General features: G+C 35.3%; 1 protein-coding gene and 1 pseudogene across 6 annotated transcripts in view; one reads left to right on the top strand and one right to left on the bottom strand.

Moving 5' to 3' along the window:
• The window catches only part of HACE1 (HECT domain and ankyrin repeat containing E3 ubiquitin protein ligase 1), a 129,587-nt gene that overhangs the window by 62,389 nt on the left and 43,089 nt on the right, over positions 1-24,109 (top strand). For 3 of the 6 annotated variants that reach the window (XR_008380169.1, XM_053591530.1, XM_053591533.1), the window contains 7 exons: positions 3,638-3,884; positions 11,258-11,592; positions 12,092-12,160; positions 12,400-12,487; positions 19,950-20,061; positions 20,157-20,254; positions 20,582-20,669. Coding sequence is in view for 5 of the 6 variants with exons in the window: in XM_053591530.1 (XP_053447505.1) it covers positions 3,638-3,884; positions 11,258-11,592; positions 12,092-12,160; positions 12,400-12,487; positions 19,950-20,061; positions 20,157-20,254; positions 20,582-20,669 (1,037 nt within the window). In the remaining variant the exon portion in view is untranslated. The remainder of the gene's footprint in view (positions 1-3,637; positions 3,885-11,257; positions 11,593-12,091; positions 12,161-12,399; positions 12,488-19,949; positions 20,062-20,156; positions 20,255-20,581; positions 20,670-24,109) is intronic. The other 3 variants (XM_053591532.1, XM_053591534.1, XM_053591531.1) reach the window with 2 other exon arrangements.
• Positions 15,032-16,973, bottom strand: LOC128586024 (V-type proton ATPase subunit C 2-like; annotated as a pseudogene).

Genomic DNA, 24,109 nt, shown 5'->3' with positions numbered 1-24,109 from the left:
TAAGGGTCCTTTTGCATATAGTGTTTGTATTGAAATGAGAGTTTATCTTCCTTTCCATATATTTGATTGGAGGCAATGATAGATGGTGTCCATGTGCAGTTGAACAGAGAAATCACAGCTATATGCTAAGTAAGAGACTGAATAAAAAAAATATATATTTTCTTTTATTTACATATTTATTAAATCATAAACACATAGATCATGTATACATTAATGCATTTATGGGGTACAATGTGCTGATTTCATATAGAATTAGGAACGCTTACATCACACTGATTAATATATACCTCATCTTGTTTACTTAATTATTGTGTTAAGACATTTATAAAATATATTTTTATATAAACCAAAGATCAGTACATTGATAAATCTTTGAGTTAGGAAATTCAGTTTTTAAACTTTTATATTGAGACATGGGAGCTTTGAAGAAATAATCATTTCTTAATCAACTAGAGAAGGGTATAATGAAGTTTGAATTTTATGATCTTTTACATAATATGAAAGAGACATTTCACGAGTTGGAAAGTAAGAAAATGACGCTTTTTAGACCAATTGATTAATCTTAGAAGATTGAACTGGATAAAGTAAAATAATGCTATTAGACACTTATTAATTAATAATGTTATTTAAAATTCATTGCTTAAGAAAATACTTACCTTAAGCAACATAACTCTTTAAGTATAGCCCTAGATCAGATGTTTAAAGTAAATTTTTGTTTATGTGGTAATTTTGCAGAGGGAAATCAAATTTACACTTTGCTCATAAAATTTGAAAGTCATTGTAATTAACTTTTCTAAAAGCTGCACCACAGTAAAAGGGAAATATTTACAAGTAAATTGCATTTCTATTTGTTAGTGTTAGCAATCTTATGATACAACATTAGACACATTTCCTAAAGACAAATATGTAAAAATCAGTATAAGCTAAATTAATGATTCTGTACACATTTGATTCAAAAGTACTGAATAGTAATAGTTATTAAAGTTTAGTAACACTGGTAAATGACAGCTAATTTTTTTAAATTTATTTATTTTTATTGTTAAATCATAGCTGTGTACATTAGTGCAATCAAGGGGTACAATATGCGGGTTTCATATACAATCTGAACTATTCTCATCCAACTATTCAACGTAGCCTTTGTGGCATTTTCTTAGTCACTGTATGTAGGTATTTGTATTCTGCATTTAGTAAGTTTCACCTTTACCCATTCTAAGATGCACCGTATGTGTGGCCCCACTCCATTACCCTCCCTCCACCAAAACCTCCCCCCTCCCTTCCCCTTCCTTGGCCCTTTCCCTATAGTCTTGTGCTATAGTTGGGTTATAGCCTTCATGTGAAAGCTATAATTTAGCTTCATAGTAGAGCTAAATACATTGGATACTTTTTCTTCCATTCCTGAGATACTTCGCTAAGAAGAATATGTTCCAGCTCCATCCATGTAAACATGAAAAAAGTACAGATGCACAATCTACAAACACATGAAAAAAAGCTCATCATCCTTAATCATCAGAGAAATGCAAATCAAAACTACTTTGAGATAATCATCTAACCCCAGTAAGAGTAGCCCACATAACAAAATCCCAAAACCAGAGATGTTGGCGTAGATGTGGAGAAAAGGGCACACTTCTGCACTGCTGGTGGGAATGCACACTAATATGTTCCTTCTGGAAGGATGTTTGGAGAATACTTAGAGACTTAAAAATAGACCTGCCATTCGATCCTATAATTCCTTTACTAGGTTTGTACCCAGAAGACCAAAAGTCACAATATAACAAAGACATCTGTACCAGAATGTTTATTGCAGCCCAATTCATAATTTCTAAGTCATGGAAGAAGCCCAAGTGTCCATTGACCCACGAATGGACTAGCAAATTGTGGTACATGTATACCATGGAATATTATGCAGCTTTAATGACAGCTAATTTTTAAGGACTGTTTCTTTTTCTTTCTTTTTTTTTTTTTTTTTTTATACAGGGTCATCCTGGGTAAAGTCCTATGATGTCATAGCTCACAGCAACCTCAAACTCTTAGGCTCAAGCAGTACTCCTGCCTCAGCCTTCTGAGTAGCTGAGACTGCAGGAGCCCAGCTAGATTTTTCTATTTTTAGTAGAGCCCGGATCTCACTCTTGCTCAGACTGATCTCAAACTTCTGAGCTCAAGCAATCCATCCATCTTGGCCTTTCAGAATGCTAGAATTACAGGTATAAGCCACCACACCCATCCTTAAGGACTGTTTTTAAAAAATAATTTAATGATTCTTAGAATGAGAAAACAACATGAATATTGAAGGAAAAATGTCAAAAAATTTTGGTTTACTTGTCACCAGAATTAAAAATGCCCTCTAATTTGGCATTTACCAAATTGAAATACTTGGAAGTAGGCTCTTGCTATTTCCACATTACTAATCCTTATTTATTTTTATTTTTTATTAAAAATCTTTTAAATTATTATGAATACATACTACTTGTATAAAGTAATCTTTATTTTTTTAATTTTAAGGAATATCTAAAAATGTTATAGAGGAAAATTTCAAGGAACTGGGTAAAATATATATCGGAGAAGAGAGAATAAACTTTTGATAATCAAATTCATACAAAGACAAGCATGCCCTTCTGTCCAAAGGTTTATGCAAGTTTTTACTCTGGCTTTATGCAACAGTTCAAAACAAAACCGTCCCTGAACAACAACAACAGTTTTTGTTTGAAGATAAGTTACTAGATTTAATACATATGTAGTGTAAGTTCTGTAGTTTCTCTGTAGAAGAGTAAGGTTATAATCACGATGATGACCAGTGCCAAAGTACTATGGGATTCTGAAGGGCTTACTGATTTGTGAAAGTTAGTTTATATTCTATTCATTATAATTTAGTCTTTATTAAATTTTAGTCAACTTTTTTTTCATGTAGCGTATATTTTCTATGTGTAGAGTCATAAGACAAGCCATTATATAAAGAATACCCCTCTGATGCACTTAAGAACTTTAAAATTATTCAGTTTATGAATATTCTCTAAGTAGACAGTTGGTTACTATTGTAGGGTAGGAAGGGGACGTTAATAGCCAAGTGTTTAATTCAAGTCATTTAGTTAAAACAGATGAGTTGTGGATTGCTTAAGAACCTAATCATTTATACTGTTGCTTCTTTATGAAAAGTATTCAGAGTTTTAATAGAGTTTATTTTTACTTTTTTTTTTTTTTGCCGGGGGGCGGTGGGGCATTTGAACCCACCACCTCCAGTACATGGAGCCAGTGCCCTACTCCTTGAGCTACAGGCGCTGCCCGTATTCAGAGTTTTAAAAACTCAGATTAGTTTACATAAATACTTTTGGAAGTAAAAGTTGGGGATTGCCTCAAGAAACCAACTATTTTATAGGATTATTTTATATATTTTATGCTTTGATCATGTTATGTTCTAGATGGTTAAAAATTATTAATTCAATGTAATTCATATAAATCAAACAAAGTATATTTGGTAATCTGTTAAACCATTTTGTCTTCTATCACCATAGGAAAGGAATTCTACTCTAGTAATGTTATGAAACAGATGGCCAGGGGGAGGAAAATGTTTTAAAATAAGTGTTTTAAGGTGTAATTTGTTTTACCCTGCTTAATCTGTTCATATTTTAATTTTTATCTTTAGCCTTTCTAGCAATTATGATGCTCAAATGAAGAGTCTTTTAAGGATTGTGAGAATATTTTGTCACGTCTTTCGAATTGGTCCATCCTCTCCCAGTAATGGAATCGATATGGGATACAATGGGAATAAAACTCCAAGAAGCCAGGTGTTCAAGGTCAGAAAAGTATGTGACGTTGTTAGGAAGATAGACGTAAGAGAGATGAATTTGACAAAGCATGCATTCATTAATCAGAAACCTCATGAGCAGGACGTAAGTTTGGTTTATACCCATATCACTTTTTAAACTAGGCACACCTTTTTCCTTTCAATTCTGTCTAATCAACAGCAAGTCTTAATTGGTGAGCTTTCTATATATATTTTGTAAAAATAAGATTTTTATTTTGTTAATGTTTTATTCTAAGGGTATAAATATTCAGTGTTTAATTTTATTGAATTATAGTTTTTTAATGTAATATGCAGCCATCGTGCTTTTTAAAAAAATATGTGTATTTCTAATTAGGAAGGAAAGAAACATACAGTTTCAATTTAGATTTTATTATCATGTCTGTATGTTAGGTAAGTGGCTGTGTATGTTTTGAAAGTAAGGTTACTTTGACTTACTAGATTTACTAACAGTTAATTCTTGGGATCAAGAATCACTGAGATACTGTATTAAAATATTTTGTATTACTTTAGCTGCACATATGAGTGGAATCCTTGGAAGAATGATTCCATATAAAATCCAGGGTGGTGTTGCAATTCATGTTAAATTATAATTTTATGAAGTAAACAAAATGACTGTGGTTATGATTGCTATTGTGATTTTGGTTACTTTATGTTTTTAAATAACTCAAATTTTGGGAAGATGTATAATTTAATACCTTTTTATAGTATTTTTTTTAAAGATAATTAAAAATTTTTTCATAGTATAAAATTTGCTTTAAGGTTCATGAAGACTTAATATTTCTTTAAATCAGAAGTGTTGGCTATCGGGATGCTGATTTTATGAGGACTATTTTTGCTTATCTGTGGCATTAAATATCATGAAAAGTTTGCGGGGACCTTTTTTTTTTTTTAATCAACTTTTGTTAGTGTTTGTGTATTTAATGTGTGGCCTGAGTCATCTCTTATTCTTACAGTGTGTGGCAGAGAAAAAAAAATAGGTTGGACACGCTTGCCTTAAACAGTCTTTAGTACATACAAATGTAGGTCATATGTCCAAAGTGATAAAAGTATTATGTGCTACTTTCTTGAAAACCAGTTGGGTTGACAGCTTTACTGTGTATGAAATTCAAAGATAAATCAGTGATTTATGCTAAATAATTATTTTCTTCCATAAAAGATACATGTATTTCTTTTTTTTCCTTATTGTGCCACCTCCTGGAAGAACTAAGTTATACATCTTTTTGTAATTCAGATTTTGTCTTTTCACATAGCACTTCCTTGAACCAGTAAGGAGCAACAGATGTTTTTATAAAATCTCCATTATTGACCTTCTCTTTTGTCACTGCTGTTTTAAGTGAGTTTTACTGCTCAGACATTCACATCACATGTTGTTCTTTATGTGTTTTGGCTTGGCTCACTCTGTTAGTGACTGAACTATCCCTGATTTGACTTTCTACTGATCTTTTCTACTCTTTCTTGCTTCAGCCTCCTAAGTGGCTGGGACTACAGGTGCCTACCACAATGCCTGGCTAGTTTTTCTATTTTCAGTAGAAACAGGGTCTTGCTCTTAGCTGGTCTCAGACTCCTGAGCTCAAGCAATCATACCTGTCTCAACCTCCCAGAGTGCTAGAATTACAGCCATGGCCACCACATCCGGCCCCTGTAGTCATTTAATGCTTGATCTAAATATTACTTTTCTTTCTTTCTTTCTTTTTTTTGCAGAGACAGAGTCTCACTTTATTGCCCTCTGTGGAGTGCCTTGGCATCACACAGCTCACAGCAACCTCCAGCTCTAGGGTTTAGGCGATTCTCTTGCCTCAGGCCTCCTGAGTAGCTGGGACTACAGGCGCCCACCACAACACCCGACTATTTTTTTGTTTGCAGTTTGGCCAGGACTGGGTTTGAAACCGCCACCCTCGGTATATGGGGCTGGCACCCTACTCACTGAGTCATAAGCATCACCCATAAATGTTAATTTTCTATCAAGGCAGTCAGTATACACTTTACAGGGGAGAAAAGGTTATCGCTATTTTTCCTTTTTGGTTAAAAAAAAAAAATAGAATCTGAACTTTTTGTTTGTCTGTTTTGTCTCATATACAAGACATATACAATGTATAAAGTCCTTTTTTTCTTGTTTGCTTTAATTTGCAAGTAACTTTATATGCACTGCACTTTTTTAGGTATCATTTTCTGTATCAGTGAAAACTACTTTTGCCTCAGGCCACTTATTTTCTATTAAATTTTAAAATGGTGAAACATCTTATTATAAAACTCAGCTAATTTTTAAAAACAATAGGTATTAACTCTTACGGAGTTTATTAGTCTCTTTCTGTCCAATTTTATGAATTAAATTTAAAATTATTGAGGGATAGCAAAGTGATCTGTCTTCCTACTTAAAAGGATAAAAATAGAAAGTATACATTGTTACCCATTTGTATAAGGTCTCCTGTTCATTGTGGGGCCATTCCAGTTGTAAAAATATTTACTGTTTGCTGAATTGCTGCAATGTTAGACTAGAAATACCGTTTTAATTCTTACCACATTTTTGTCTATGGTAGCAAAATGTTGATTGATCCCTACTTTCCATTTCATTAACTAGGTACTCTAACTTGTCACTTTAATTGTTAGAATTAACTAATGGGTTTTCCATTAAGAATGAATGGGTTTATAGGCCATGTGTTTTTAGTAGGTGAAATTGTTTAACATCCTGTTATTAGTTTTTTGATTTATTTTAGAAGTTCTTTAAGTTAGTTTTAACACTTAGCTATTCTTTCAAAGTTAAGAGATTTTTATCTCGCGCCTTGGGAACTTCAGTGTATTTGAAGGAGAAGTTCATTTTTATTATTGAATCAGGGTGAACATGAGGAAGACAAGATTTAGGTTTCCTGAATCTTGATGTGCCTTTTTTTTTTTTTTTGTGAGTAGTAAACTGTGAGGATTAAAGCTTCATTGACTTATAATTTGGAATTCTTGGAAGTAAAAAAAGATCTTGAAACTTTTAACTTTAGGATCTTACCTTTTGTGTTGTGGTATTTGACATGATTTAGATTGAGAATGCACACTAATAAGATTTTAAGGTGCTATTAATGAACTTAAGTTGTGGATGCTTTCCTGACAGATTTATCCCTCACTTCGATGCATCTTGAAATTTGTAAAAATTGTCCAAGTTTGGGATTATGTATTATAGTTTTGAAATGTAACTTAAAATATTTATAAATCATGTGTGATTGTCATGTCATTGTTACTATAAGCAGAATATAATTCTGTGGTCACATTCATATTATTGATAATATGAAATATTATCAGTATTTTTACAGTGCCAAGAAACCTGCTGATATTTTCCATAGTAATTTGACTCATCATTCAGTAACAATTGACGTATACAATGTTTCGTATCTGACTTAATGTATTTTATCATTGTTTATAAATGTAGAAAGCATCTTGGATATGGTGTGCAATGGTTTATTTTTAATTTCTAAAGTTTGTCTTAATCCTTTTGTCTGTGGCTGCTATTGCAGTTAGAAATTATTTTCACAGTATTTTTTTTTTTATGATTGAGGAATGAATTTTCTGAATAGATCTTCAAAGGAAACTCCTTAGTAAAGTCACTGAAGTTAAGATTTAGTTTTGGTATGTATGTGATTGAAGAAAGAAAAGGTGAGAAAAAAGAAAAGTAAGGGAAGGCTCAACGTGATTTGCTGTCCTTTTTTCCCTTCCTTTTCTAATTCTTTGCTATATTCCTTTTACGGAAAACTAGCTTTTCAATATCTTTGTCACCATCATTTTTACACAAATTCATGTTTTTCTTTTATGTTACTTCTGCATTATTCAAAATTTGCCTTTAGTTTTTACACATTGTCAGTATTTGAAAGCAGGGTTGCTGAATAACTCAGTGCTCCTCTGCATGTTTGCTCATCCCAAGAGTCCTTTTTTGCATTAGGCTTCATCTCCATTCAGTGAGTTGGATTTTCTAGGTTTTTTTCTTTTCCTTTTTTAGAGGCCAATTATTCCTTTGTTTGTTTCAGGCACTTTCACATCACCACCTGTTCTTTCCATTTTGGAAGTTCATTTCCTGATATAAAGCTGAATAGTTTTGCTGACATAAAAAGTTCTTTTTCATCTTCTATAGCAGATTTAATGTTTTGCTTATGAAGAGAAACTAGCAACAAACTTGCGCCATGATTAGAATTTTAAGATTTTTCTGTGACGGTATCACCTCAGGGTTTATGGCAGCTGGTGCTTCTTGCCTTTCTTTAAGCGGCTTGGGGCCCCTTACACCTGCACAAAAAGCCTTCCTTCTGGCTGAGGGAAAAGCCTTCTTTGTGCCTGTGAGGGGTGCTCCTTTCAACCTGAAACAGACTACAATTAGTTTCTCTTAAAAAGGGAAACATTGTGCTTACCTGCCTACCTAGACTATATTCACTAATTTTTTGTGTTTTTTTTTTTTTTTTGAGACAGAGTCTCACTCTGTCGCCCTTGGTAGAGTGCGGTGGTGTCACGGCTCACAGCAACCTCAAACTCTTGGGCTCAAGTGATTCTCTTGCCTCAGCCTCCCAAGTAGCTGGGACTAGAGGCACCTGCCACAACGCCCAGCTGTTTTTTTGTTGCCGTTGTCATTGTTGGTTAGCTGGCCCTGGCCGGGTTTTGAGCCTGCCAACTTTGGTGTATGTGGCTGGTGTTGTAACCACTGAGCTATGGGGACAAAGCCCATGTTTTTGTTTTTTTTTTGAGACAGAATCTCACTCAGTGGCCCTGGGGCGAGTGCTGTGGCATCATACCTCACAACTTGAAACTCTTGGTCTCAAGTGGTCCTCTTGCCTCAGTTTTTCTATTTTTAGTAGAGATGGGGTCTCACTCCTGCTCAGGTTGGTTCCAAACTCCTGAGCTCAAGCAATCCATCTGCCTTAGCCTCCCAGAGTTCTAGGACTACAGGCGTGAGCCACCACTTCCAGCCCACTAATTATTTGTTGAGTGAAGAAACTAGGTTTTTGTTGAATCTAGTGGTGGTGGTTTTATTTATTTTGTTTTTTACTTTTGGTTTAATGTGTAAATGAAGACCTAGGGTGATTTAATTATTTGCAAATTTAATAATTAAAATATTTTCAAAAAGAGAATGTAGAAATCTGAAGAAAGGCTGAAGAAGCAGTGGAGGAATTTGTTAGATAGTAATTGGAAAGAATTTTCGTGGCAGAGCAGGTTGTGTAAGCATTTCCTAAGGTTCCAGATATGGTTGCATAATCTCATTCCATAATGTAAAGATTATTTTACTTTCCATAAAAGTAAGATTTTTTTGTTGTTGAAATATTTTTTCCTTTTTCAAAATTAAAAAAAATGTTTTTCAGAGTCTCTCAGTTGCTTTAGGATAGAGTGCAGTGATGTCAGCCTAACTCACAACAACCTCAAACTCCTAGATTTAAGCAATCCTCCTGCCTCAGCCTCCTGAGTAGCTGGGATTATAGGCACCCCCCACAAGCCCAGCTAATTTTTCTGTTTTTAGTAGAGATGAGTCTCACTCTTGCTCAGGTTGGTTTCAAACTCCAGAGCTCAAGGGATCCTTCTGCCTTGGCTTCCCAGAGTTCTAGGATTATAGGCATGAGCCCAATGTGCCCTGCCTTCATTGAAATATTTTAAGAGTGGGCTTTTCTGATGCACCTGGTTTGGTTTGTTGCATTCTGTGATTGTATGAGATTCAAAAAGTAAGATTAACTTTTGTATTCATTCTCAATAGGAATATTTAAAATAGTATAGGATGAAGGACCACTTTACTCTTACCTTCGAAGCTTTTATTTATTTATTTTTTTTAGTTTTTTTTTTTTTATTAAATCATAGCTGTGTCTTACCTTCCTTTTAAACTGTGAATCTTCATTTAGATATTGGACTAGGTCTTTAATACATGTGTAGTTAGGCATTTGAATTCCTGCTTATTTTAAAAACTATTAATTATTTGAGGTCATATTTATATTTCATCTTTAGCATTTGGTGCTGTTGTAGCACTTGTGATAATGTATGATTTAAAAAACAAAATGTCATTTGCTGTTTACTTACAGAAGACATTTCATTATTCTTGATAGGAATATTTTAAATTGTGTAGGGGTAAGAAATAGTTTACTCTCCACCCCTCACCTTTTTTTTAAAACTGTTAATCGTTAACTTGGAATTAAGATTTTGCTAGTTAGTATTTTCATAGAAGTTTAGGAATTATATTTCTTATATAAAATATTAGTATTTATTTGAGATGGATTGTGTGCATACTTATGTATCTATACAAAGGTGTATACATGTATATACCATGTTTTATAGTCTCATCACAAATTATCAAAATTCTAAGAATTGCATGTAAAGAAAGGAGCACAGTGAACTAAACTTTTTTTAGGTTTTTAGGATTCTCATTTTTTTAATTGAAAAAGACATACCTAATTGAAAATTATTGACATTTACTATATTAACACAATAAAGGTTGGCTTGGCGCCCATAGCCAACAGTGGTTAAGGTGCCAGCCACATGCACTGAGGCTGGCAGCTCAAACCCGGCCTGGGCCAGCTGGACAACAATGACAACTACAACAACAAAAATAAATAAATAAAAAAGAAATATAATAAGAGTTAGAGTAATTATATATGTAAAAGTAATGTGTGCTTTTAAAACTAAATATTTGAAAATTAAAAGAAGAAAGATTGCTTATGAATTTTTTGTTAGTTTTTAGTTTTACCTTTTTATTCCAAGGAATACATAAATACTGTAGCAGCCCATATAGTCTATGGCTAGGAGGAGTGAGAGTTCTAAGAAATACCTGTATAGCTCAATAATGGAACACCTTGGTGGAAAGGGCATGGAGACGGATTTAGCTCTCCCAAACAAGCATGAGAGCTCAGCAGATGAGAGCAGTGGTGAACTGGCAAGCTCTACACCTGTGTTGTTGAGAGGCACGAGATCAGCCTTATATTAGGCTGGAGGAGAAGGCAGTCAGGAGCATGTGCATTCTGTCACGGATTCGCTTACTCTGACTCGGCCTCCTCTCCTGCCTGCAGAACGCCAGCACGGTGTCTCTCTGCTGAAGATTACCAAGCTCTGCTAAAGACTAAGATCTGTCTTTCTAAGAAGACTGCTTTACTGTCTCTAAGATACTCTCTCTCTCCAGCTAAAGTAGGTAGCCCTCAGGCACCTAACAGACCTGAGCAAGGTAACTTAGCGGTACACGTCCGGAACCTAGTTAAGCCGGGCCGAGACCTGGCCAGTCCTAGGCCCTGACAAAGTGGTGTTAGGAATGAGAAGCAACAAAATACAAACTCAATTTTTTCTGTGAGTGAAGAAATTATTATTTATATGATAATTTGTAATTTTGGTACTTACTTTTAGGCATTACTATCGCATTAACTTGAGAAGATAGAAATTTTCTCTTTTATATTTGGTTGTGTGGGTTTTTTTTAATCTGTTGTTTTCCAAGTTTGATATTAGAAAACACTTTTCTTTTTCTCTTAGCCTCTGGAATTGCTTTGGCACTCACTCGATGAATGGCTAGTTTTAATAGCTACAGAATTGATGAAAAACAAAAAGAACTCAACTGATATCACTTCTATTTTACTGAAACAAAAAGGCCAAGATCAAGATGCTACTTCTATTCCTCCATTTGAACCTCCAGGATCTGGGAGCTATGAAAATCTGTCCATTGACAGAGGGGAATCTAAACCAGATGCTCTTACAGGGAAACAGGAAGCCAGTGCAGATTGTCAGGATGTTATTTCTATGACAGCTAACCGGCTAAGTGCTGTCATTCAAGCTTTTTACATGTGCTGTTCTTGTCAGATGCCTCCAGGGTAAGAAAGTTTCAGCTTATTATTTTTCTCTCTGATAGAGGGAGAAAAGCAATGAATGATATTTTTGTAATTTCAGTAACAACAAATAACAATTTATTGAGTTTAGCTTCTGTTCATTTTTGTTTTAGGATACTCTTTGTACTAATCTAGATCTAGTACAAAATATTTACATTTTAAGCAAGTGATATATGAGTTATTACTAGGTAGAATGGTGAATGTCATCTTGTATGAAATCTCTTAAATATGTATTTGAAATGTATACAGTAGAGATGTGCAAAATTTCGAGATTTTTAAAAAGTCACGATATATCTGTTGATGAGAAGTTAACAATATACGTATTATTTCATTTTACAAATTGACTAGGCATTCCTCAATTTTCTATATTTATTAAGAAGATTCAAACTCACATTCTTTTTTTTGATTCAATACAAATCTATCAAATTTGCTATAGCAGAAACTTTTGTCTATGTATTCTGATTTATTTTTTTACCCCCTACAGAATGACTTCACCCCGTTTCATTGAATTTGTCTGCAAACATGATGAAGTTTTAAAATGCTTTGTTAACAGGTGAGTCTTTGCAGGGTTCATGGACTGCCCGGGGAGCCTTTCCTTTCTTAAAGTTTCATCTCAAAAGAAAAAAATGTTACTTCTTTTACTATCCAGAATATGCCAGTAATAAGTGGAAGTAGGTATGTATTATTGTGCTTTCTTCTCTTTGAGTATTGATATATTTGAATTTGCATTTCACTTAATACTACTCTTCCTTGCTGTCCATTTAAATAGAATATGTTTTTTTCTTTTTTTAGAAATCCCAAAATTATATTTGACCACTTTCACTTTCTCCTTGAATGTCCTGAGTTGATGTCAAGATTCATGCATATCATAAAAGCACAGGTAGAAATTTTTCTTCATCTTGTTTGTAGAGTACCTAAGAAAATTAATTAAAATTTCTTTAATATTATTTACTGGATTGATCATTATACTTAAGACGTCCTTCTATAAGAAGAATGAAATTACCCATTACTGTAATATGAGGAGTAAATGTTTTTCAAGAAATGTGTATCAAGTATCTATTGTATGCAAAGGCCTGTGCAAAAATAGCAGAATACATTGCCACATTTCCTGAAATAAGTCATGGAACACTAATCCTATGAGGCTGATGGTCCTTGATAAGAGGATTTTAAATCTAAATATGATTGGGAATAATGTACATCTTTTGTAAGTTATAAAGCACATCAGCTTTGAGAAGCCTCTTAGTAAAACTAATAATTTAATCTTGTTAATCCTTCAAATTTCCTTGACAACCTTTCCTCCACCAGAGTTGTACCTGTTCATTCCATATACCTCATGTTCCATGAAACATGCTAGGGAAGGTAAGCTTGTTTTACTGCTTACCAGGTATGTAACTTTAGGCACATTTCTTAATATCTATGAACCTTGATTTCTTCATCTATAAAATAGTGATAATGACCCCAATCTGCCAGAATTATCATAAAGATTAATCTTTAAAGAATGACTGGCATAGATGTTCAATAAATGATAGTGGTTTTGGTTTCCTTTCTGTAGATGATCTTCGTTCAGTCTAGCAGGAGAAATAATAAACATGACATAGAAATTATAATATTACCTGGTTCTTTAGGCTAGGGAAGAAGAGCTTAGTTCTGGCTGCTGTAATCAAGGGAATATTCAAAGAGAAGGTAGATTTTAAAGGCTTGAAAAACATGCAAAATTTTGATGGGAATAAAGGTGGAAGGCAAACATTCTAGCTGAGATATGGGCCAAGGCACATGGATGGGGTAGTATATAAAACTATAGTGGTTGTAGCAGAAATTTGTGTAGCTTAGGAGTGAGATACAGTTCTGAATAGGTAGATTTCTGTTGAGCCTTGATCGCCAGATTGAAGAATCTTCTTTGTTTTCTAGGCTGTTAGAAGCCACTGATAACTTTGCTTTAAAAGAATGACATAATCCTAGCCAAGTTCTGGAAGAAAATTTGTCATATATGTAGGACAGACGGGAGGCTATAGTTCGCTTAGTAGTCATAGATAATACATATAACATAGGTAGGTTTTTTTTAAATTTCAAAATATTAAGGGGAGTACAAATGTTTTTGTTACATGGATAGCTTTTGTATTGCTTAAGTCAGGGCTATTAGTGTACCTACCCACATAGTGTTCATTGTATCTGTAGGTGAATCTTTACCCCTCCCTTCCCCTGCCATAGGTAGTTTTTAATGCCTTTAGGGACACTCACCCTTCCAGAACTTAAAAAGCTAAGAACTACATTTTAAAATATGCACATGTGTTTAGGAGTATCAAAAGATTCTTGTTTAATAATGATAATGTAAAAAGGAAGGCAATAATAATAACTTACATTCATTAATACTAATTTTACCATGTATTTGCTTTACATGAATTATTTAATTTCTTTTTTAATTTTTTTTTTTTTTTTTGTAGAGACAGAGTCTCACTTTATGGCCCTCTGTAGAGTGCCGTGGCATCACACAGCTCACAGCAACCTCCCAACTCCTGGGCTTAAGCGATTCTCTTGCCTCAGCCTCCCAAGTAGCTGGGACCACAGGCGCCCGCCACAACGTCCGGCTATTTTTTTTTTTTTTTTTTTGGTTGCAGTTTGGCCGGGGCTGGGCTTGAACCCACCACCCTCGGTATATGGGGCCGGCACCCTACCGACTGAGCCACAGGCGCCGCCCGAATTATTTAATTTCTTAACAATCATTAACAATCATCTTTTTACCTTAGATAAAAAATGGATACCCTTTTATCTAAGCCGAAAGGATGTTAAGTAACTTGTTTAAGTCAGTCAGTTACTAAGTGGGACAAATTCCCAAGTCTGTGTGATTAAGTTCATTTGCTTAATCTATTCTATATGACTTTCTTTTGGGGCAAATAAGGCAAGAGGCAAAATATTTTAGGGGTTTTTTTGTTTTATTTTGTTTTTGAGATAGCAGGTGTGTACTACCATGCCTGGCTAATTTTTTTATTTTTAGGTGAGACAGGGTCTGCCTTTGCTCAGGCTGGTCTCAGCCTCCTTGATCGCAATCCTGCTGCCACCTCCCAGAGTGAGCCCTTGTAGGTGTGAGCCATAGGGCCTGGTCAAAGATTTTAGTTTTTGAAAGAGAAGTGGTTTTTTTTTTTAGGACTTGAATTCATTTTATTGTAACTTAAAAAAATAAAAATAAGTAACAGCTATAACTAACTTTCGTGAGCAATTTCTGTGAAAAATATAAATTCTATAGTGCAAGACATGATTGCAAGAGGGACTTTACCTAACAATTGCAATCAGTATAACCTGGCTTATTGTACCCTCAATGAATCCCCAACAATAAAAAAAAAAAAAGAAAAAAAAATAGTCTCTGGCTGAGGAAAGAGGCATCTGTATTCATTTACATGAACATGAAATTAGTACCAGTCTAACCTTTCTAGTCAAGAAGACTAAGGTCAATATGGAAGTGGACGTAAGGAAAATAGTCTTGGTTATTGAGTTGTAAACCAAGGATCTCCACAGATGCATCCTGTATACTGGGGGCAGCCACTTTAGCTAAGTGTGTGAAGACAGAGTTCAGAACTTCCCTCAACAATTTGGTGGATGACTTCTTAATGTAGCTGCAGGAGCACTGCCCGAAAGTTCATTGGCAGTCTGTACCTGAGCACAGACTCCACAAACACTCATAGGGTCTTTATGTGGATCCAGGCAGCGAAGGCTTTGCTGAAGTTCACCTTGACCCAGTGTAGCAGTATAGCAGGCCTTCACCCTCACCCTCACTCACTCTCTTGTCAGTCTTCCCCGCAGCAAGCCTCTCAGGGTGATCTAGTGGGGTTACCTTAACCTTGTGGTTTGGGAAGGTGGATGATCCCTTTTTAAAGGCAGCACAGGAAGTTTGAAACTACAGCTTCTTTATCAGACAGCAACCTGGTCATCACCTCCCTTTCCTTTTTAATTTTGTTTTCATTGTAGTAAAAATCATGGTCAGTGAACTTGTTTTTTTTGGCTTTGCTTTTGAAATTGTCAGTTGCTTTTCAAAACAGAGAAAAGCAACTGACAATTGCACCCTCATTGTCCTCAAAAATCAGTTTGGTTGACCAAGGGGCTACCATGTCCAAGGGGGATTTATAGGTTTTTTCCATTGTGTATAGCTTGGTTTGGGGACAATGACAAGGAGGGTGATAAGATATTCAGAATCCAGCATGAAGTCTTCTTTGCTCACAGTGTCACTAAATGTCTGGGTGAAGAGGTCTCCATGGATTTCTTCTCAGGTTCTCCAAGGTTGTCTTAGAGTGTTGTAGGCAGCCATCTGGGTCTTCAGGTCTGTCTTAATCTGTGCCAGTTGCTTCGCTAGTGTGTCTACCATACCATGAGCCGCTGCTTTGTGGTATTATTTTCCCATCTCCCATTCACAGTAAGTCACAGAGGACATCAGATAGACTCCAATGGCCAGAAGATTCTCCTGGACCTTCCCCTTTGAGTCCTTCATGTCTTCTGCCATGCTCTGGGCCATCCTTTTTATGAGCCTTTTCGCAAAGGTATTGAGTCTCCCCAGCTCATGTGAGAGGCCCACTGGAGATCCAAGGTCTCCATGAAATCAGGAATAGTGAATTTGGTATTGTAAGACAGGTTAGACTTGGAGGTTATAGCATATAGCATTCATCTTCTCCAGAGCTTGTAAATTTTCCTTATTGGCAGGTGGCGCCTGTGGCTCAGTGGGTAAGGTGCTGGCCCCATATACCGAGGGTGGTGGGTTCAAACGGTCCCCGGCCAAACTGCAACAAAAAAATAGCCGAGTGTTGTGGCGGGTGCCTATAGTCCCAGCTACTCGGGAAGCTGAGGCAAGAGAATTGCCTAAGCCCAAGGATTTGGAGGTTGCTGTAAGCTGTTACGCCATGGCACTCTACCAAGGGTTAATAAGTGAGACTCTGTTTCAGAAAAAATTTTTTTTCCTTATTGGCAGGGGCAGAAATTAACCAAAACTCTGACATGCTTCAAGTCTTTTCTTATCCAGTTACTTGGTGAGCCTAGAGAGTAGTTTTGGCCTGGGTCCTCTACTTTGGAGTTGCTCTGCTGGCTGGAATGAGTGTGTGTTCACACCTTCCCCCGAGGTTTCTCCCCTTCCCTGGCTGCCTCTAGCACCACTGAATAGTGGGAGCCAGCAGGGCGCAAGCCGTGCTGTTGGGGCTGCTGTGGGCGACAGATGCCTAAATTGCTATTTTTAATACTATCTCTGTTTTTTACCTCCTGTTCTCTTTTCACTTCCTGAACAATTTGGTCAAATAGCACCTGCATTAGGTATCTACCTTTTTGACCCAGAGAGTTTTTTGGTTTTTTTTCCGGACTGACTAGTATGATGATGATGTCCACATGGGTAGTGGTGGCCCAGTGGTAAAGAGGGTGTTGGTGTAGCAGTGGGGCCCAGCTTGCATTGTGTGAGTTAGATGGCCTAAGGGAGATGTCCATTTGGGAGGTGGTGGTGGTGATCAGAGTTGTCTGACAGAGCGCCTGTGCAGTGGTGGAGGGCATCCGTGAAGTAAAGGGGCCATGTCAGTGACAGGGGATTGGTTATATACTGAGGGGATGGGGTGTGGGGGGAAGTGAAAATTGATCAAATAAGTATGACAGCCTGATTTCTCACTGTTGGAGAAAAGTTGTAGAATGGAGGAAAGTAGAACAACATATGCTGTTGAATTTGAATTGGAGTTACAATGTGAAGTTACAAGTTTTCAATCTACTTAGATAGGTATAGCAAACTTGGCACCAAGCTTTGGGTTTCTACCACACTTAATGAACCATGGCTCATTGGAGAGATGGCTAATTCCAGGGCTGGGTCAGAGAAAGTACAGGGTGAGCTTGGAACATTTTGGGGGGCAAGAAAGTAAGGAAGTATTCAAAGAATGATGAGGTTCTGTCAAAGTGACTCAGAAGCCAGCTTTAATGAACGCCCACTACCATATTGGAACAATTTGAACATCAAAATAAATAGTGATGGCAAGTTGTTATAAATAAAATTAGAACTCATGAGTTTATAATAAAAAAATTAACACTAGTGGAAGGTTTAATGGTGGTATATTTATTTATACAGTCTTAAATTATCTCTCCGTGTAATGCTCACTAATTACAAAGAGAAAAATGGGGATTTTCAGTGGAGAAGCTTGGCAGTGGTCAGAACAGGCATACTGGTGTGCTAGCTAAGACATACTGAGATGAACGTGGCGTCTGTTCTGTGATATTTCTGTGAAGGATGCATACCTTGAATCTAATCATGAGGAATCATCAGACTAACGTCTTTGAGGGACATTCTACAAAATTAACTAACCTGCAGTCTTTAAAAGTATCAAAGTTATGAAAATTGAAGGAAATGGACAGAGACAAGACAAAGGCAGTTTATGAATCATTTTGCTATAAAGGACATTTTTGGGAAATTGGCAGAACTTGAAATGGGATCTGAGTATTAGGGGCAGTAGTAATGTTATGTGTGAATGTCCCGATTTTGGTGGTGGTGATATGGTTGTGGAGAATTCCCTTGTTTGTAGGGAGTACACACTAAAGTATTTATGGGTGATTGGGCATCACATTGGCAACTTACTCTCACATCAGAGGGGAACATAATGTTCTTGGGAATTTTCTCTAAGTTGGAGACTGTTCATTTTCAAAAGGTTAAACAATGTTAAAGATAACTTTTTTGTGGTGATGGATAGTATTGATCATATTTATCTCTTGAAACTTTAGTTTTGTGGTATTGCACAACCCTGATTCTCCTTTGACTTTTCTGGCTGTCTGTATCATTTGCTAAGCAAATTCTCAGCCATGAGCTGTTATCATAAACTTCTTCATTCTTGGTGTTCTCTGTTTTTCATTTCTTGAATAAGGGACCTGACCGTGTGTCCCTTCAGTTTTGTTGATGCTCTATTTCCAGTGTCTCAGCTGCAGCATAGTCCAGTACGTATTTCCAGGTCCCTAAGAGTTACTCCCTAGACTAACTTTAAATTCAGGATACATAAAACCTAATTATCTTTCTGTTGTTCTTTCTAGGAGTGTGGGTATTAAGTTGTAGGGAGTTTTGTTACCTCCCGAGTTGTTTCTGTTAATAAATTCTGTCCCTGGAGATCTTCTCTTTTAATGTCTATTCAAAAGAGCATTGTCTTTCAGATTTACTTCATTGTTCCTTTTTCTACCAAAAACCAGGATCTTATCATACCTGTTTATTTGCAACTACTGTCTGGATGGTCTCCCTTTATACTGGTGCCAAACTCATTTTAATTCCTGTATTTATCATGTTACTCCTCTGATGAGATATTCCCCATGGCCCCTGTATCTTTACTTGATTCTCAGGATCTGTAGTCATATGCTCAGTTTACTTACACAAGTGTGTAGGTAGAATCCCTGTTATGCCAGTGCCTTCACTACATCTTCCAAGGACACACAGTTCCTCTTCTGTGCCATTTTCCCTGTCTCCTTTATCCTGGTGTGCTCTCTTTCCTTCCTGTTTGAGCAAGTCCTACTGAGCTTTGAGTCCTAGCTCAATCCGTTTCCCTATGAAGCCTTTGTACTGCACTCATCTTCATAGTTCCTAATTTTTTAGTAAGTCTACACTTCATACATCACTGTGTAGAACTTGATATACATATTGTATTGTTCTGTTAGACTCATCTTTGTAACTGTAATAAATAATTTTTACAAAGGAAATGGAGATGTTTTTACTGCTTTTATGTTAGCTGCAGTGTTGACACGTACTAGGCACTTTCTGATTATTAATAATACTTTCTGAGTCATCATAACAATTGATATCACTTGCAATTTGCTTACCTGGTAGATGAATGAAAGGTAGAGTTCACTGTTCAAGAGATCTTACTTGTCAATTTTTAGGTTAGAAGAAGGGAAGAGAAAAGGGTCACCAATCTTTTTCTATTTCCTATTCCAGAGGATAAAAATAAGAATTAAGTTAAGGTGGAAAAGATTATCTTCATGAAAAATTAAATGGGACATGCAATGAAATTGTTTTGAGTTTGACAGTTCATTTTTGTAAGCCTTGGATTAAAAAGAAATTGAGAGTAAATATGTTCAGTTACATATCTGATATTAAGTTCTTAGATACAACCTAATTTATCAAGTTGTTTCTGTTGAAAATGTAGGAGTTTCAGAAAATATATTTTCTAGGTAGTCAAAATATTTCAGCTAAGATCTTCCTTTTTGTGAATAGTTATTAAAATGTTAAAACATCTAATAACTATGTATAAATAAAGATCTAAGGATGATTATTTGTAGAAAGGACATTTAGCATGTTAGCAAATTTGGTAATTAGGTAACTGAAATACTGCTAACATATTTTACTGTTATTTTTGGGCTAGCCATTTAAAGATCGCTGTGAATGGTTCTATGAACATTTGCATTCAGGACTACCAGATTCAGACATGGTGCACAGGCCAGTGAATGAAAATGATATCCTGCTGGTTCACAGAGGTATGTTTAACAAACAAATTGGTATGTGTGTGAAGCACAAAGTACTTGTTATTGTAAATCTTGATATGTAAAATTAACCAATGCTACATATTTAGATTCTATTTTTAGGAGTAGCTGTGAAGTTGTGTCAAAAGCAAATTGTGCAAAGCTAAAGCAAGGAATTGCTGTACGGTTCCATGGAGAAGAAGGCATGGTGGGTATAACAATAAGTGATATAGAAATCATGGTGTACAAAAGATTGAAATGTACTTGACTAAAGTTTAAAACGTAGTTGATAAGGGAAGACATTTAATGTGATTTTAAGTTTGTTATTTAGAAAAAAATTTCCCAATATATTTCTGTTGATGCTTAATTTTATTTTCTTGAATTTGGGGGTCAAGGTGTGGTGTGTGAGTGGTTTGATATAGTTTAAAACTTAGTTGATAAGGGAAGAAATTTAAAATGATTTTAATTTTGTTACTTAGAAAAAAATTTCCCAGTGTATTTCTGTTGATGCTTAATTTTATTTTCTTGAACTCAGGGTCAAGGTGTTGTGCGTGAGTGGTTTGATATTCTGTCTAATGAGATAGTCAATCCCGATTATGCATTGTTTACCCAGTCAGCTGATGGTAAGTTATATGGTCTAGATGACTTTTTCTGTGACTTGTCACGTTTTTCAAGCTACTTGAGTACATCTTATCTTTGATTTCCATAGTAGCCCTGTAAGTGGGTGGGATAGTCCCGTTCTTATAGAAGAGAAAACTGAAGTTCAGAGTTTTTGTGTGCATTCACACAGTTAATGAGTGGCGGAATCTGAGTCATTCTAGGATTTTTCCCTCTAAATAGTTGGTTCTCAGATGCTTGTCTCAATGACTGGCTGTGAGGAAGTTTTCATCAGTCTTTTGTGAAATAAAACTAAATTTATGCAATTTAAAGATTGTCCCTTAGTCTATTTTTTGAGTTAAAATTCCCTTTCATAAAATAATAATAGTGCTTGTAAATGGGCTTAAAAAAATAAAAGTCCTTGTTTAGAAAAATAAAAATTTGCTAATCCTACTTGAGTTTCCAAGTTTTTAAATTTATTGGTCATGAAAATCAAAGTCTAGAAATCTTCATGCAAAATCTCAACTCAAAATCTATTTATGTATACTACATTTAGGTAAACTTTATTTTCAGTCATTTTAAGAAACCTGGCTACTAAAAAGCTTTTATTTCATCATAAGATAGAAATAATCCTATTCTTGTTGAAATGGTGCTTGCAACCTATCGAGTGTAATTCTATATTGTAGACTAAATGGAAATGCTACCCTCATTTGTGTGAGGTATATTTGAGAGCTCTTTAACTTAATAAAGACATATTCCATGTGAAGTTGGGATTTCAGTTTTCAAATGCTTTGTACAGTTGCTGGTTTTGTCTGAAAATCTTTTCTTTCCCCAGTGTTTACATTCTTTTGTAAGGAGAATTATCTTATTTTATCTCATTAATTGTACCTTGTGATTGCTTTCAACCAAACTAGCAGGAAGTCTAATAAGAAGGATGACTTTGGGTAGGCAAATGGGCAGGCTGAAGTGAAGCAGAGGAGCCACCAGCAGTCTTCTGTGTTCATGGGCTTCTTGGGCACCTCCAGCCATATGGGAGGGACTGCCTGCTTTAACTCTGGGACTTTGGTTGTTTGCTCTGTCATTAATTTGGTGTCTTTGTAGATTGGTTTGATGAAGCACTGAGTTTAATTATTTTGGCCTAATCTTTAAAGCTAGTTTTAGCATTGTGTTTTAGACTTTTATAGTTACTTGTTCTGAGTTTATTTAATTTCATATCTGAAAAACCAGATTTGATGTGGAATCATTAGCAGAGGTACTTCTTCAATGTACGACACATTTATAGCAGAACAAATGTTGAAACACTTACACCATGAAGATTATTTGTCCTTTATTTTATTTTATTTTATTTTTTGAGACAGAGTCTCATTTTGTCACCCTGGGTAGAGTACCGAGGTGTCATAGCTCACAGCAACCTCAAACTCTTGGGCTTAAGCGAGTCTCTTGCTTCAGCCTCCCAAGTAGCTGGGACTATAGACGCCCAGCTATTTTTTGGTTCTAGTTCTCATTGGTTAGCAGGCCCAGGCTGGATTCCAACCCACCAGTTCTGGTGTATGTGGCTGGTGCCCTAGCTGCTGAGCTACAGGCACTGAGTCTATTTATCCTTTTTGTAATTTGTATAAGTCATAGTATTAATGAATTAAAATCTAGGTGAAATATTTTCTTGTTGTTACATATAGTTGATATGAAGGGAATTACATACTAGGAATTAACAATTTCTAAATGTTTACCTAATATCTGTAATGATTTTTTAAAACCTTGTTTTTACTATATGTTTACTGTAGAGAAGTAATGTAGTGGTTAAGAGTTTGGCCTTTGGGGTTACACTGTGTATAAATCCTGGCTCTGTCATTCTTTTAGTATGATCTTGATCCAGTAAACTTAACTTTTCTGAACCTCAGTTTCCTCATTTCAAAATGATGATAACCTATGTTTTATAATGCAGTTAAAATTCAGTTAGCTGATATGTGAAACTGCTTAGCCTAATTGCTGGCATATAGAAAGCATGAAATGAACATCAGATACTGTTGTTATTAATATTATTCTGCAAAAATGGTATTTTTTTGTGCAGCGTGATTTTTCTGAGGTCATGGAAATAGCTTGCTATGCTTATTTTGAACTTAAAATTTAACATAAATGTTATATTCTGTTTTAGCTAGTTTTCAAGTTATAAACAATTCTTTTTCACCTAAAAGTTTCTTTCATTTATTTCCCTTTTTTCTTTCAATTTCTCATTATCTGTTCTTTTTAAGAACCCGGATTTGTCAGAAAGTACTTAGAGAAGGAATTATTACATGCATAGCTGGGGGAGGAAAATAGTCATTCAGAATTTTGGTTGGTTCATCAATAGCCTCAAGCATTAAAAGGTATAAAATATTAGTGATTATTCTTAGAATATTATATTTTTTAAGCTATGATTATGTTTGTCCTTGAAGTCTTTTTTCATCTCTAAAAGCTTTGCTTTGGTTTTCAGTTTTAGTCTTGTCTCAGGACTGGGAATTATTCTCAGAAGATACTAATAATAGAGAATATTATTAACAGAGAATAACTAGCTTTGTGTAACTCATTTAGATCATCGAGCCATAGCCTTCCATATTTGTACCTTATATCTAAATAAACTGGTCATAGCAATTTAATCCAGTAGCAGCACTGATAAATCAAAGACCAGTAAAACATGAAGTGAATTATTGTCGAAGTATGTGTTTCCTGTATAGTTGGTCCTGTTGTGGCAAACTTCCTCAATGCTAAATGACCAAACATTTCACTTTCTAATACTTTTTCACTGTCTCTTTTTCTTTGATGCTATCTCATTAGGTTTATCAGTTAATCTTTCTTTTGCCCAGATCCTTAGAATAGTAGTACACAGAAAGAGGCTCACTATGTATAATTATTGAACAAGTAAGTGAATTTGTAACCCAAGTTAGTAGTCATTATAGAAAAATAGGGAAGGGAGTGTTAAAGTTGAGATGTTGGCATTAGGTTTTTCCATTGTATGATATTTTTTTGAGATACTTTTAATTGTGGTAAAATATACATAACATAAAATTTACCATTTCATAATTTGGAAATGCACAATTCAATGGCATTAAGTACAGATGGCTGTTCTGCAGCCATCAGCACTATCTATTTTCAGAACTTTTTCATGACCCCAAGCAGTAACTCTGTACCCAGTAAGCAGGATCTTTCAGTTCTACCTTTCCTCAGCCTCTGGTAACTACTAACCTGCTTTTGATTTCTACAAATTCACCTGTTCTAGATACTTCATAAAAGTGCATCATATTTCATTGCACTAGACTTTGACAGTATCAGTAACTCTTGCCTTTTTTACTTTGATCTCAGTGGTAATTGTTTAAACTTGATTATTTGTGATTAGGAAAAATTGGTTGACTTGTAAATTTAGGTGATTTTCTGATCATTGTTAACACACATGAAGTTCATTGACTAGGTCTATCATTTAAGAACAGTTGTA

The sequence above is a fragment of the Nycticebus coucang genome, chromosome 5 (genome assembly GCF_027406575.1).
Source record: "Nycticebus coucang isolate mNycCou1 chromosome 5, mNycCou1.pri, whole genome shotgun sequence".
NCBI classification, from domain to species: Eukaryota; Metazoa; Chordata; class Mammalia; order Primates; family Lorisidae; genus Nycticebus; species Nycticebus coucang.
This window is presented reverse-complemented; position numbering and strand designations above follow the sequence as displayed.